Here is a 14569-nt window from a genome sequence, read left to right on the forward strand (position 1 = left end):
TTTTTCCATAAATCATGACTTAACCCTGATTACCATGATTACCAAGCAATTAAGATAGGATTGGCAAGTTAATATAGGAATACTGACTAAGGAACGGTTCATCTCTAATGACTAAATCAGGACAATAATTAAGATAGGATCTGCATGTTGAGAAGTTTCTGTAAAACTGCCACAGCACCCTGTGACATCACTGTTAAGTGGGGTTACAGGCACACCACACATGTAGAAAGGTAAAAACAATATTGATACTTTCAGCCAGAGAGAGAGGGCAGTGAAATGCCCTTTTAAGAGTAATAGGGTGTTAAGTTACCCTTTAATTCAAAGATTGTCATATTTTTTATCAACACCATGTCCAAGGATTTGTAGGAAAACAGCAGACTCTCCAACACCTCTTCAGTGACATCATTGCATACGCCCTCATAATAGGACTAAGTGACGAGTGAAGCACTTTGTTTAATATCACAAACTTGAGAAGACAGAAAATTAACTGTTTCATGAATCATGTTGGCCTCCTCTCGGTTTAGCACAGCAGTCTCTCCGCTGATATGAAGCTGGATATTCTCAATCAATTAGAGACAATAAACAGTTATGGAGGAACTCTGAGAGTTGGATACATCCCCACATCTTTCAACTCACCCCATTAACCATATCATTACTGTGTAACACTCTGTACAGTGTGTGAAGTGCTCTAAAAGTCTCTTGCAACTGGAATTTACAAGACTGCTGTGACTGTGTTTTTGTCTGTGTGTGTGTGTGTGTGTGTGTGTGTGTGTGTGTGTTTGCAAGTGTGTGTTCGAGACACAGATAAGAGTTGAGATGGGAAGATAATTTCTACTAGTTTGTCAAAATATTGTCACTTTTCTTGGAGAGTCATTTTTTGGGTTCGTGTGTTATTCGAGTGATGGCTCGTTTATTAGTGGCTGATGGCTTTTAACACGTGCTGCCAGCCAGACCGGCGGTGACAAAATGCTGTTTATTTCCTTAGCCATTATGAAACCAAGCTTTAGACGTCACGCTCACGCACAGCGCTGACAGTAGTGTTACTGGATAATAACCCTTCCTCTCCGCTTTCTTGACTCACCATTAATGAAAACAGAATTATAGCCCATTGAGTCACAGACCATAAAGTGATTGACTTGTTTTCCAAGGCGTTTATTGAGTGCATTTTAGTACAATAGTTCTCAGAAAGTTACAGCTTACAAACTCTTGACACATACTTGTCACAATTTACAAGTGGTAGCTATACAGAAACCAAAAAAAAAAGAAAAAAGAAAAGAAACCAGTCACGCTTTTTAACAATGTACCTGTGCACACATAAATGTCTGTACACACAAATGTGCTCAATATGCACACACACACATACTCTGTCACACACACACAAATAAACAATGACATGTGCACACTCATATTCAGCTCCACCATCCATTGTGTACCATAAGGGGAGGTTGTGACTGGTATCCTGGAAAGGTCCCATTTCACCTGTTCTTCCTGCCCACAGCATTTCCAAGTGTTCATGGTGTATGTGTGTGTTTTGTATGTGCTGTTTTATATGCGTGTAAATCTTTGAGTCCACAGTCTGAAACAGAAGAAGAAAAAAAGAGAATGGAGTAGTTTAATAAGTTTAGTTTTGTAGGGTGTCGTGTCAGGTAATTTTCAGGTGAACACGGCTTCGACTGTTCTGACCTATAAATGGTATAAAAGCTGCTACTAAAAGGATCCTTGGTCACTTCTCTGACAGTTACAGCACCATGAAAGATTTAACTAGCTCTGTTCTTGTGTTTTGTATCGGTGTGTGATGAATGGCTTCCATATGAAACGGCCTTTCAGAGAGGGGAGGCGACCCGCCTCTCCATTCATCACACTGGAGTGTCATTACAGTCAGATATTTACAAAGACAAACAGAGCAAATGGAGAATTACACTGTTGCATAATGAATTCACTCTACCATCTCATTCACAGGCTCTTGGGTTGAAAAGCAAATACATGAGACTGAGCTGAATAGAGGACTAATGCATTCAAATTGAATCATTGGCTTCGGCGAAAGGGATTTATGCCAATCTGAAGAAGCATGTGATTATATTTAGGAATACTTGGTAAATCAGTGACTTGGAGAATTGAAAAGAGAAAGCAATTGATTTTGCCCATGAGCCAAACCAGTTGCTTGATTACAGTATTTTGCATTACCAAACTAAACCAAAGAAATTAACATTATAGTGTTGCCACATAAACTCGGCTGCAAGAAGAAAGGCGCTGATTCACTTCAATGAGGTAACTTTCTGACTTTCATCTAACATCCCTTCTTTATGCCACTTCTGTCTTGCGACTCCACCTTCCTGTAAACTGACTCTTCCCCCTCGTTCTATCACATATGCACACACTCTGTCGGGTCTCTGCCCACTTTCTCTTCATTAAGCATCAGCCTGGAAACCAGACGTGGGCATAACATAATTGAGGGTTCCTTCTAGTGTGTGTGTATTTGTTTTTTGACAGCACCATCAGTCTCCCTCCCCGTAGCCGATCAGATGCCTGTCAGATGGGGGTCCCAGCAGGTGTTTGCACCCCTGCCTGGACCCACTGGAGCATGAAGCCAACCATTTCTCAGGCCAGGGCGGCCCTGGCCCAGCCCAGTCCAGCCCCAGCCCCGGCCCAGGACAGCTTGGTTACACCCAGGATGAATGAGCTGGAGATGTGCCAGTTAACGGCAGCAGCCAGTGAGAGAGGGCAGGACAGACAGTGGAGAGGGAGGAGGAGGATGACTTGAGGGGGGTGAGTATACTTAATAATCTGCTAATGGGCCTGCCATCAATTTCTAATTTTGGATGCAAGGTGGTTAAAACCATCTTCACTCATGTCTCTTCAAATAGGGCCAAAAGGGATTTCAGCAGGGTCACAGCTACTGCAAAGAATTGATGCTACAATAGCTCATCATAATTGTCTGTGAGCTAAGAGACTTTGCTGCCATGGCTACATGTCAAAGGAGTATTACCACCGGAACATTCAGGTCAGTTTGCTCCCACTTCTTAAGGCCACTGTTGTTATTACCATTTCATCAACACTTGACAAAACTTGATTTATAAAATATAACAACAATTCCTCATAGCTTTCTCAAAAGCCTGAGCCTGAAGCAACCCGCGACCTGCAAGAAGAAGAAAGAAAAAAAAGTAAAAACCACCACTACTCATCCAGAAGCTGCCCTGACACTACCACATTGCACAGACCAATCACATAGCAATCATAAAAAGACCATCCCCAGACTAAAAAAAAAAATCATCCTTGTGCACTATCCAGAACTCTCCTCAAAATATATTCCAAATACTGCAGTGTAATTTCACAGACAGTCATCCACAGCATCTCTTGGGAACAATGTAGACATTTGCAATCAAATACTACCAAAGAGTGCATTTCCAAACACCAATTCCTGCAGCTAAGACTTATGGAGAGATTCATATATGCGTGGAACTCTCTGTGGCACAACAGCGTTTGCACTCAACCTGCCTACCCATATGGCAGCAGCACATAGTGAGTGCATAGATTTACTCAGCAGCTTAGCTACAGCAGTCTATGGAAGGCTGTGCTACACTGTGAGCAGTGTGCCCGTGTGGGCTGTTTAAGCCAGTGTGTTCATCGGAATGGCATCAGGCGTCTGTTGGCAAACCTCAGCCCAGATGCTCATTTTCACTGTGTAGAGAAGTGATGCTGATTCTCTCCGATTTCCAGAGCCTTGATTAGCTGCTCTCCTATGCATTTCAAATTTGCAGCGAGTCTGGCCTTGTCCAAGTTATTTGCGGCTCCCATGAGGAAGACTAACTGGATTTGCTTGAAATAAAATCTACTAGTTGCAGAATACATTTAAAGTTAAGTAGTGTTTTTTCCTGTGGGATCAGTGGGTATTTACCATGGATTTGGGCCTGCAGAGGTGTGGAGTTTCCTTCCCCTCTGGATGGTGCTGAACACTCCCAACACAAACAACAACAACAACAGAACAGAAAGAAATAAAAACATAAAACATATCTGTACAAGTAAGTGCTCACCAGCAAGAGACGGCATGTGTACACCCACATTAAACATGATCTCCAATAAATGGATATTTTTCAATTATTTTAACTCCTACAGCAATTTTCATATAGATCTACAATACCAATTCATCGCCCACAATTCCTTTAATGTTTCCTCAGGTTTAGATTCAGTCAGGATTGTCCTTGTGTCCCTGCAACAGGGAAACGTACAGTTCAACCCAGTGTCCGTTGTTTGGTCAGCCGAAGGGAACCAGTCGGGAATCTGCACATTGCATGTGTCTATCACAATCTAGTCAACAAACATGTCTTTGCCAAAAATGCAAGCAGAGAGTTCTGTACATACATATTCATACATATCACCTTCAATATGAAGGTTTATTATGAAAGATATAATCATATTTAGCAAGAGATAAACATATTTATATTCTCTGAATCTGGGTGGGGCTGGTTAAGAAGTCCTTTGGCAAGGCCTTCCACCCAGGACTCCACAGGTAGTGTTAAAGTTAAAATACGAGTGGGCGGCATCTTGCTATAGTGATAAAAACAAACAAACAAACAAACAAACAGATGGTAAAAGACAAAAATATAACTGGTTCTGAATTTCCAACCAGTCCATTTACGATACATTTTTCAAATTTTTCAAACGAGCAAAAGATGATGTGAAAGTTGAAAATGGTGCTCCACTGTACATCCCTGTATTCTTCTCCTCCTAATTATTCCTACTGGTAATTGCTTTTTCTTCTGGGACTTATTTCTGGCCAGGTCAAGGCATCTTCATTGCACACACTGACGACGGTAAAATCACAGGTCACACGTTGTTTCTAAATGTCTCACACTTCTGTTTACAATTTTAACATCTGCTAGTCCAGATAATATAGAAGTACAATATCACTCGTTTGACCATACAGTCTGAAATTGTGAGAGATCCCCCTGTGTCGATGTCGGATTGTTGGAGTTGTTTTGGTTTACAGTGATATGAATGGAAGTCCATAACCACAGCAACTGATATATGTCTTACTTTCATAGATATGGAGAAACAGTAACAAGTCTGGACCCTGAACTCCTGGCGTGGATTGCATGAAGTGTGATAGCTATTAGCCATGTGGTTGTGTCGACCCTGGTCTCCTGTTGTCATGGTAGTGGATTAGATTAAGACAATAGTCTCGACTCTGGCGCGTTCCGATGGATCGGGGGTCATTCGAAGGCTCCCATTGTTGTTGGTCCTGCGAATGCTGCCCGCTCCGTGGCACAGCGCCCCCTGTAGTCATGCCATAGTCGTGGGTGACTGGCTCATCTGCACCCTCATGGACTGGATATTACTGAGGATCTTCTTCTGGTGGCCTGCCAGGGTCACTCCTATTCTCAGCAAATCCCTGAAGAAAAAGATGTAGAGAGAAAGAAAATTGAAAAGCAAGAACATATTTTGAAGCAATAGATGAAAGGCTTTCCATCATATTGGACATGGAATGGATCGTTTGAGTGAAGCGATTATACTTGCAAAAATGGCAATCATTTTCTAGTGCATTTACAGGCCTAACATCACCCTATATGAAGGTGCAATTTCAGGGAGGAAAGCTAGTGGCAATGAACAGAAAACACAAATTTACAAAATTAATTCTATCACTTGAGAGAAGACTTAGTAATGCATGTTGCTTTGCATTGCAAAGAGACTGCATAAATGCCACCAAGCCCCGAGCATACATTTTTAATAAAAAATGTTAGAATGATTTTACATTTTCACATAAATTGGTAGACCAAGCAACATTGTTAATTAAAATAAATGAAGGGCAATATTTGTGTCAACTGGTACTACAAGTGCTACAAGGAATGCCGTCATGACCCACGCTTTGAAATACTCCAAAAACCGACTGTGAAGAAATATTAAAAATGTGTATTTAAAGGATGTACATCCTTATCTATTTTGGAAAATCGTGCAGAAACATCTTTAACTATTAGAAAGTAGTCATAATACTTGAAAAGCACAGATGGAAATATTTTTGTGTAATTTTCTGTTCTGATGAGTTACATTTTTATGTGTTACCCATAGAGGCTTTACTTTGATGCAATCATTCAAAGACTTGAGTCAGTGGGCGCATTCACGCTAAAAATACACGCACTTGACGTTCAGTCATTTAACACAAGTGTGCCCATCAAGTGCCATATGGGTTTGGAACTCTTCATTTGCACACGAGCAGGTGAACTCACTCTGAGGTCATTTGAGCCACCAGCTGCAGGGAGGTAAAGCCTGAGTTGAGGAAGTTGTCTCTGTACTGGCTCATCTTGATGGCAGCGAGCCAGTCCTCCACTGAGCTGAAGGTGTTGAAGTCAGGTATGGATCTGTCTAACAGTGGCTGAGAAGGCCTGGAGGAAGGAGAGGGATGGAGGAGGGGAAAATATGAGGAGGTAAGTATAGAGCAGATCTTTGATGCAATATTAAGCAAGACTTAAAGACTTAAAGAAAAGGTGAGAAACTGTGTTTATGGCATTTGCATAGGTGTAAAGAGGATGATGGAGAATGCTAAAGTGTGTGTACTGAGCGTGTGTGTACAGTGTGAATATTGGCTTTGGAAAGTGTTCTGACCCCTTAATATTTATAACTGCATATTGCTGTTATACACTCTATCTTCAAAGCTACCTACCTATCTATTTCTGTGTCTATTCAAATGTTTTAAATGAGACCTGTAATGCTCATTTTCAGGTTCATACTTGTATTTTTGGATCTGCTTTACTTGCTGTAATGTTAAAATAAACACCCTTTCTCTGATATTGTCTGAATAAACCTGTATTCACCAGGGATTTTTGTGTAGTTATTTAAAGTTGTGACATCACATCCTTTCTGAATCCAGACTGAGTGCATTTCTGAGTGTTTTCATACTTTCACAGCATTTATATAGCACCTAGACCTGCTTTACAAGAAAAAAAGAAATGGAAATCCTACTTTTTACAACATGGGACCAAAAAGCATACAAAGTTTCTCTGGTATCATGAGATGAAACCTTCGCTTTTTGACCTTAATGCCAAGTGCTGTAACTAGACACCACTCCACTGGCTGAAACTGTCACTTCAGTGAAGCATGCTGTGGTGAGGCTTCTCTGTGTCAGATATTAGGAAGTTTGGTCACAATTGAAGAAACAGTTAACTGAACTAAATACAAGAGGGACCTTGAAGAAAGACATGCTCCATTGCACAAACTCAAACTTACAAGGGGCCAAAAGTTCACCTTTCAACATGGCAGCAGCACAAAACAAGCAGCCAAAACAAGTGGCTTCAGGACAAGTCTCTGAATGACCCTGAGTGGCCCAGCCAAAGCCTGGAAATTGGAACAGAAAATCTGCAGAGAAACCTGAAGCTCACAGTTCAGAGAAAGTCCACATCCAATCTGGCCTAGTTTGAGAGGATCTTCGAGGAAAGGTGAAGTAACTGCCCAAAACAAGTTGTACAGTAGTGGCTAAATTGTACCCATACACGATTCCAAACGAATCCCAACCAATGTTGCTCTTCAAAAAAGATTAAACATTCTGAAGAAAGATGTTCTGAAAGAATTTCCTGTATGTACTTATGTATGTATGTATGTGTATGACTTACATCCCATAATATGGTGTTTTTTTGTCATTTTTGGCCCTATTATTCACTACATTTCTAGCATTTTAAGGCATTTAAAAAATGTGACAATTTTTGACAAAAATCGACATACTAAAGTACAACTTTGTTTTAAGTGGGTCATTTTTGGACATCCCAAAATATGGTGTTTTTCTGTAATTTCTGGCCATATTATGCTCTAATATGTATCAACAGACTATCATTGACACATTTTAAGCATTTTTAGGCATTTTAAAATTTGACCATTTTTGATAAAAATCTACATACTATAGTATGGACGTATTCTATAGACAAACTACACTGTTGATGTTTTTTCTATTTTTGGACATACTATATAGTATTCAAGGTGAATGCATGTGTCATGTGTTGTTAAAGTGTTTTTACTCACACTGCAGGGATGTTGGCTACAGCTTTGAGGCTGGTGGGGTTACGGATCATCTTGTCCAGAGTGCTGACGATGTCGGTAAAGCGGGGTCGTACGTTACGGTCCTTCTGCCAACAGTCCAGCATCAACTGATGAAGAGCACTGGGGCAGTCCATAGGCGGTGGCAGACGGTAGTCCTGTTCAATGGCGTTAATCACCTAGGGGAAAAGGGTTGGAAGGGGAAGGCTCAGGTTATATTATAAATTACACTTCATACAGTAATTACAACTAATTGCTGTCAGTTACAGTGTTTTTTTACCAGCTGGCTGGTTGTCAATAATATACTTCATTAAAAATAAAATACTAATTTGAGTTTGCACCGACTAATGACATTAAGCATATCCACTCTGTAATCCTGACACGCTCATCTCTGCCTCAACAACACCCCACCCCCGCCCCATATAGACACACTCCCTCTGGCCACTCAAGAGACAGTTAGCATTCAGGCTGATGTGCCCTTCCTTCTGACTCCAGCCAATCATATGCCAGTCCTGGAGGACAGAGCGAGGAAAGAGACGAAAAGGAGAGCAGAGGCAGTGTCACTGTAGAAAGAAGTCACTGGGGAATGGGCAGATTGCATATAATTAACACTGTGAAGCACAGCCACTTGACACATGTCTCTTAGATGCTGCACAGGCTATCCTGGCCTTGTTAGAGAGGAGACACTACTAAGAGTTTCATGGTAGTCAGAGTTAGAATGAAGTATTTTGTAGGAGTTGACCGAAGTTTGATCAGAACTTGGGGCACACTTGGAGACTTATTAGTGTCCACCTTTCACAGTGTTTTAGCTATAATGTATGGTTGGTAATAAATACCCAAAGAAAACACTTTAGATGTAAAGTGTTCTCTACAGCTGATAGCTCCAACACTCGGACTAACTCACACCCAAACAATTTACTTCGTTATACAGCACTACACGTAAGAGAAAAATATGTATTTTGATTTTGGAATGAACTCTCCCTTTGCAGCTGCAGACACAATTCCTAGACACAACAAACACTACAGATCGCCCAGATTGCTGCATTGCACATTGATGGACCTCGCTCTCACCCATATCCAAATATCCATACTGTCTGTAGATGTAATCTTTTCTTAAAAATGCATCGTTGCGAGATAAGGGTCTGGTGTGAAATCAAGCGTAGAAGATACTATCATTAAAAATTAGAGGCTGCTCTGTAGGTTGCCAACTCCACCCCGGAGTTGAGTGCAACTCAGCACAATCTTGACAAATGGTGCATATGGAGAAGTGGTTGTGTGTGCGTGTGTGTGTGTGTGTGTGCGGACTGAGCAGCCGGACATGCTGTGCAGTGCCAGTCCTCTTCTCTGCATTAGTCCCACCAGGCAGTGTTTGCTGCTGGCCCACTGAGGCAACATCTGCTGGGTTGGACGGTCCTTGTGGAGCAGGGTCCATAGAGGCCTGATGGCTGGCTAGTTGTCTCACTAAGCAAGCTTAGGGAGAGAGACCTCATAGTATGGGACTATATCCAATAGTTGTGGGTGTTTGTGTTGGTGCCTGCATGTTTGTGGGAGTCTGTGTGTGGACCTTATCCAAACGGACATGGGGAACAAAGCAGGGCTCTCAGCAATCATTCATTGCTCTCAAAAGCTGGCCAGGAAGGAAAGAGGATAGTGTGAGACTGTCCATAATAAGTCTGCTTTCAAAGTCAGAGTCAAGGACATCTCCAGTGATGATACTATGAGATGGGAGCTGATAAAAATGTGTGATTTATTACAGCTTCCTCTCTTATGAGTTATCCTTGATTGTGTATCTATGGGGTGAAAAGATAGTATAACCGCATCTGTACGGAAATGGCCATCCTATTAATGAGGCACTTTATTCAAATTCAAACTTCTGTTTTTACTGCATGGACGTTTAGAAAAGTGATAACACTCAACTTAATAAATGTCCCTCTTTATGATCTTTCTTAAAGATCCCATGAAATGGACACCTTAACTTCCTGCAAAAACTGCTTTTTCTGGAAGAAATGGTAGTGACATCACTACTAACTAAAAAGTCAACACATTTCACATTTCATTTCAAAATAAACACTTACATCCTGGTTGGACATGTCCCAATAAGGCCTCTCTCCAAATGACATCACTTCCCACATGACAATGCCGTAGCTCCACACGTCACTGGCTGAGGTGAACTTTCTGTAAGCGATGGCCTCTGGTGCTGTCCACCTCACTGGGATCTTCCCACCCTAAGGAAAGAAGAAAGGAACACAAGAAGGTGAAATCAATGACATTTCAGGTTTCCAAAATACTTTACTGGCATCATTCTTTTTAATTGTAACCAAGGCGACAACCTCCAGGTTAGAAAAGATAAGCCAAACCCGGAAATACCAGCAGGGGGCGAATTTACTGGTTTCATCCAGAACTGCAATTGAATGAAGGTCAATGAGAAAATGACCCGACTTCAAACATGATTTATCACCCCAGTAAACATTTCCTTATGAGTTTATGGTCTCAATCTAGGGGTAGCTGATAACTTAGCGCCCTCCTCCCCAGCTTCACCCTCTTGTCCAAATATGGTTATTTCTGGTTCCAAAAAAACCCCAAAAGATGGCCGTGGCCAAAATGTTCTAGTTTTTTTCTTTTTTTACAGTCTATCGTTGTATGACATTATAATCAGCAATTACCCTCAACACCACCATGCTTGCCTCAGCTGTACTACTCCACTAACTCTTTATCCACCCGGTGTCAATCCTCCAGCAGCCATAAAATACACAATAATTCCACCTCTCTCTCAGTAGTGGCTCCAAACAGTGTTCGCCCTTCACACATCGACCAACATCGCATTTAGTGTCTCCTCTCCCACAGCCGTGTTTGAATAAAGGAAGATAGGCCCGGGCTTCTGCTCGTACATCGAGCGTGTCTGCCTGTAATTGGGCTACCTGGGCCTCAGGCATGCCACGCGCCCTGTTGACTGAAATTGACAGCTGCTTGTTTAAAATTCCACACACACACACACACACATAGACACAGTTGGGAACATATGCATAGGCACAGACACACACAAACACCCCAACCACCACAGCACCTCCCCTTATATCTGGAGCTGGAGCTCGCCACCAGTTTAATAATGCCAATTAGCTGAACCTGAGCATTTGCAGATAAGCCGCTGTTGGAAACAAATCCAAACCCAGAGAGCAACCTACACAGACCACCCTGCTCCCTGCTCGCTCTCTGGGAGCAAGAGAGGGGGAGAGGAATCAGAGAGGAAGGGGGAGGGAAGTAGAAAAGGAGACACAGAGGGAAACGAGAGATTAGTGAGGAGAATGAGAGACAGAAAATGGTCCTTCTGAAATGTTTCTATACTGCAGGCAAGAGTTTGAAATGCTGGACAAGTATAATCATAAACAGGTTTACTAGTGTGTATTTCAGTGTGTATGTGTGTGTGTGTCCATGTAAGTATTACAGGTCAGTGCTGTGTGGTGCTGCAGAGGTGGAGAGGCTGAGCTCATTAATGAGCACCACTTTAGGGTTTGACCTTTGAGAGGTTGTTGACCCCAAAAGGAGGTTTAACATCTGACCCTGAATAGAGACCGCTGTCAGGACCTGATGCAAGGTGCAGACGTAACACTCAGCAGCTCTCACTGAGCTCTTATCAGCCAGCAGAAGAAAAGACATGAAACATTGAAGGAATTAGGCAATGGTGCAGTATATGGTTGTGTGACAGAAGAGAAAATGAGAGAACAAGAAAGAAATACAGAGAGGAAGAGATCAATAGTCGAATAAAGGCTATCTAAGCCCCAGCGACTTCAATGCTTTTCTCATATCTCAGACTAGTTCATATCTGAATCGTTTCATCTAAACTAAGACCCCAGGACACTTTTCTTGCCCTTTCTTTTGTCTGAGGGCAAATGGAGCAACACAGATACAGGCCAAATATCTTTCCTTAGAAAAAATAAAAAGGGCCAATCCCTTTCTTCTTCATCTGTCAGACTGTCAGGGGCAATGCTTCAAGTCAATTATTTTATTTGGACGAACATACATGAGATGAAAAACGAAGAAATAAACACAGAATAGGATGACAAAAATAGCGTCTCCAAGCAAAATGCTGTCTATTACAGCCTTTCTTTATCATTACTCGCTTGCTCCCTCCCTCGCTTTGTACATCTGGTCTCCTGCCCCAGGACCCAGTTGGGGATATGAGCCAAGTGTCGCTGGAATGGCCTGAGCAAAGACACAGGCTTCACAAGAAGCTCCCTGCGCGCCTCCAATGAGACAGACTTTAGTAATAACATTTCCAATGCGGGTGAGTCAGAGGCAGCTATGCAAACCCTTAGTAATTACTGCTGTGGGCCAGTGATAGCTCTGCCAAAATCCTGCTTTAATAACATGAAGTGCTGAACAGCTCATGCATACAGGGAAGAAGGCAAAAACATAATAAAAAGCATTGCAGCTTTTTTTCCCAGTAAAAAAGAGCGTTAATACCACAGGGAATGAGTTGGAAGGGGGGGTAGTAGACGTGATGATGGGAATTAAAACAGACCTAATGTCAACACAAAAGCAGGAGTGCTTTTGTGAAGCCTTGGAGCACAGGGAGAGCTCTTTGGATATCATATATTGTGCTGGCTACTGAAAAAGGAACAAGCTGTTTTCTGTTTGCCTTGAAGTGAAATATCGCCCCTGAAACAGAATTCACACACTCCTATTATCTCAGACAGTTAACTCAGAATTTGTGTAGATGAGCCAGAATGTAGCACAGCCGCTGGCCTTGAGAGAAGTATTCTGTAATGATATCAACTGATACTTCGCAAAAGTCCCTTGATAATAAATAAAGTAGGTGACGTATAGTGCCTGATTTCCCAGAGATACTGGATGGGTCTATTTTCTGGCTGATAAATGTTGGCACTGTGAAGAAAAAGCGAGTGGCCATGAGGGCATAAAAACCTGGAATAAATGTGCTGAAAAGATACCTTAACATATGCTGTCGGAGAACTTTTCCCTTTTTCCCCACACTCGGGGGCCATTTCACAAAAAGATTGCGCAGCTTTTGCGGCTGCTTAATAGGCATAAACAAGACAGAAAGAAACTTCTCAAAGCATCCGCAAAAGGTGAAATGCACCTCTAACTGCAGTGCCAAGCAAATAGCATCTATTTGCACATATTGAAATTAGGTAATTTCCGGACATTTGCAGAAAATTGTCCCCTTTCTGTACAAATGAGCCTCATTGCAAAAAGAGTGAAATTCATGAAGATTGGCACTAATTTCCACTAGCTTCCACTGGAAACTAGGTGCATTTATAGTGGATGTCTCATTTATTTTGGGATGCAGTGACAGTTTTGTGTCATAAGAAATATATTAATAAAAACTCCCCTACACGTCATTTTTGAAAATACATGACAATGAAAAATAAGGTTATTATATAAACAAAAAACAAATTATTTCTGCTTTCTTTTTCCATTTTTTTTAAATCCTGTTAATCCCGACTGTCATGGTGTCTGCAGCTGTCTGTGTGTGTGTTCACTTGGGAGTATATTCGAGGCTTCACTCTTCACAACTGATGCATTAGTCCTAAGTGCAATTGTAATTTGGCACGTGGGTTATTGCAATCAGGTGCAAAAAAAGGAAAAATTGCAAATTCATGAGCCTATATGCGCTGATATGATAAGTGTACAATATCTTTTGGGAATCGGACCTGAAGACGGGGCAGATAGCGGCTTCAGTCTTTGAGAACTTCACCCCTCAGTGACATTAGCAATTTTTAAATTCCCACATCCCACAAGTGGACAACACATCCAGCCATATTTGCACACAGAATTCCTAACTAGAACTCCTTGAGCAGACACAGGGCTGTGCTGTCACCCTAATGTCACGGGAATGAGATTACAGCACTGGTTCCACCTGGTTGTGATGCCCGTGACAGGTGGTGACCAGTTGTGACAGCCAGCGCCACGTCTTGAGTGCGACTGCAATGGAGATGTGCCGGCACTGTCAGGTTAAGAGGTATCACGGTGAGACGAGTGTTTTCCCGTGACAGCCGGGTCTGAAAAGATGAAGGATAAACATGTGGTGGCCAGGTAATGTGTGTACTTACTGGTGGTTATGGTCTCTCTGCCCAATAATGTGTGTAGAGTGTGTAGACACTGATACACGTAGCAAGGATATGAAACACCTGTCATGTCTTTGCAGTGGTTTGAGCTATCCATCCAGCAAATGCCAGATACCTTCATGTAGACTGTCACTGACATGCTGCTGCAGAATGAAGTAAAAATCTGGAGCAAATAAAGCTGTCAGAGTACAATGAACATTTGTCACTGACAATGTCCCAGATAAGCGTACTGTAATTGAAAAACAAGAGTCCTGCGTCTTGTTTTTAACTCCACAGAAGCTATTTAGAGATACCAAATAAACTTTCTCCTTCATCTGGAAGACAAGCGTAGATCTCCCTCTCCATGTCTTCTTTTCTCACTCGCTTCCCTCTCCTTCATTCCTTTACTCCACCAACCTCAGTTATCCATTTCCAAACAATGCACACTCAAATGGACTTGAGCACATTTACTTAGGCTGGGGAGAGTG

General features: G+C 42.0%; 1 protein-coding gene and 1 long non-coding RNA gene across 4 annotated transcripts in view; both read right to left on the reverse strand.

Annotated features, from left to right (window-relative positions):
• Positions 1-1131: 1131 nt before the first annotated feature.
• On the reverse strand, positions 1132-5209 carry LOC131981117 (uncharacterized). The gene is made up of 2 exons (XR_009395273.1): positions 3896-5209; positions 1132-1576 (listed from the first exon to the last, which is right to left on the reverse strand). It is a non-coding gene; the product is annotated as an uncharacterized LOC131981117 (long non-coding RNA).
• Positions 5210-5250: 41 nt separating this feature from the next.
• Positions 5251-14569, reverse strand: part of LOC131981115 (ephrin type-B receptor 1-B) — a 170674-nt gene continuing 161355 nt past the window's right edge. For all 3 annotated transcript variants that reach the window (XM_059345422.1, XM_059345421.1, XM_059345423.1), the window contains exons 13-16: positions 10095-10244; positions 8005-8198; positions 6222-6377; positions 5251-5389 (exon numbers count right to left, since the gene is read on the reverse strand). In XM_059345422.1, the coding sequence (XP_059201405.1) occupies positions 5281-5389; positions 6222-6377; positions 8005-8198; positions 10095-10244 (609 nt within the window). In that variant the 3' untranslated portion in view covers positions 5251-5280. The remainder of the gene's footprint in view (positions 5390-6221; positions 6378-8004; positions 8199-10094; positions 10245-14569) is intronic.

Source organism: Centropristis striata, chromosome 11 (genome assembly GCF_030273125.1).
Source record: "Centropristis striata isolate RG_2023a ecotype Rhode Island chromosome 11, C.striata_1.0, whole genome shotgun sequence".
NCBI lineage: Eukaryota > Metazoa > Chordata > Actinopteri > Perciformes > Serranidae > Centropristis > Centropristis striata.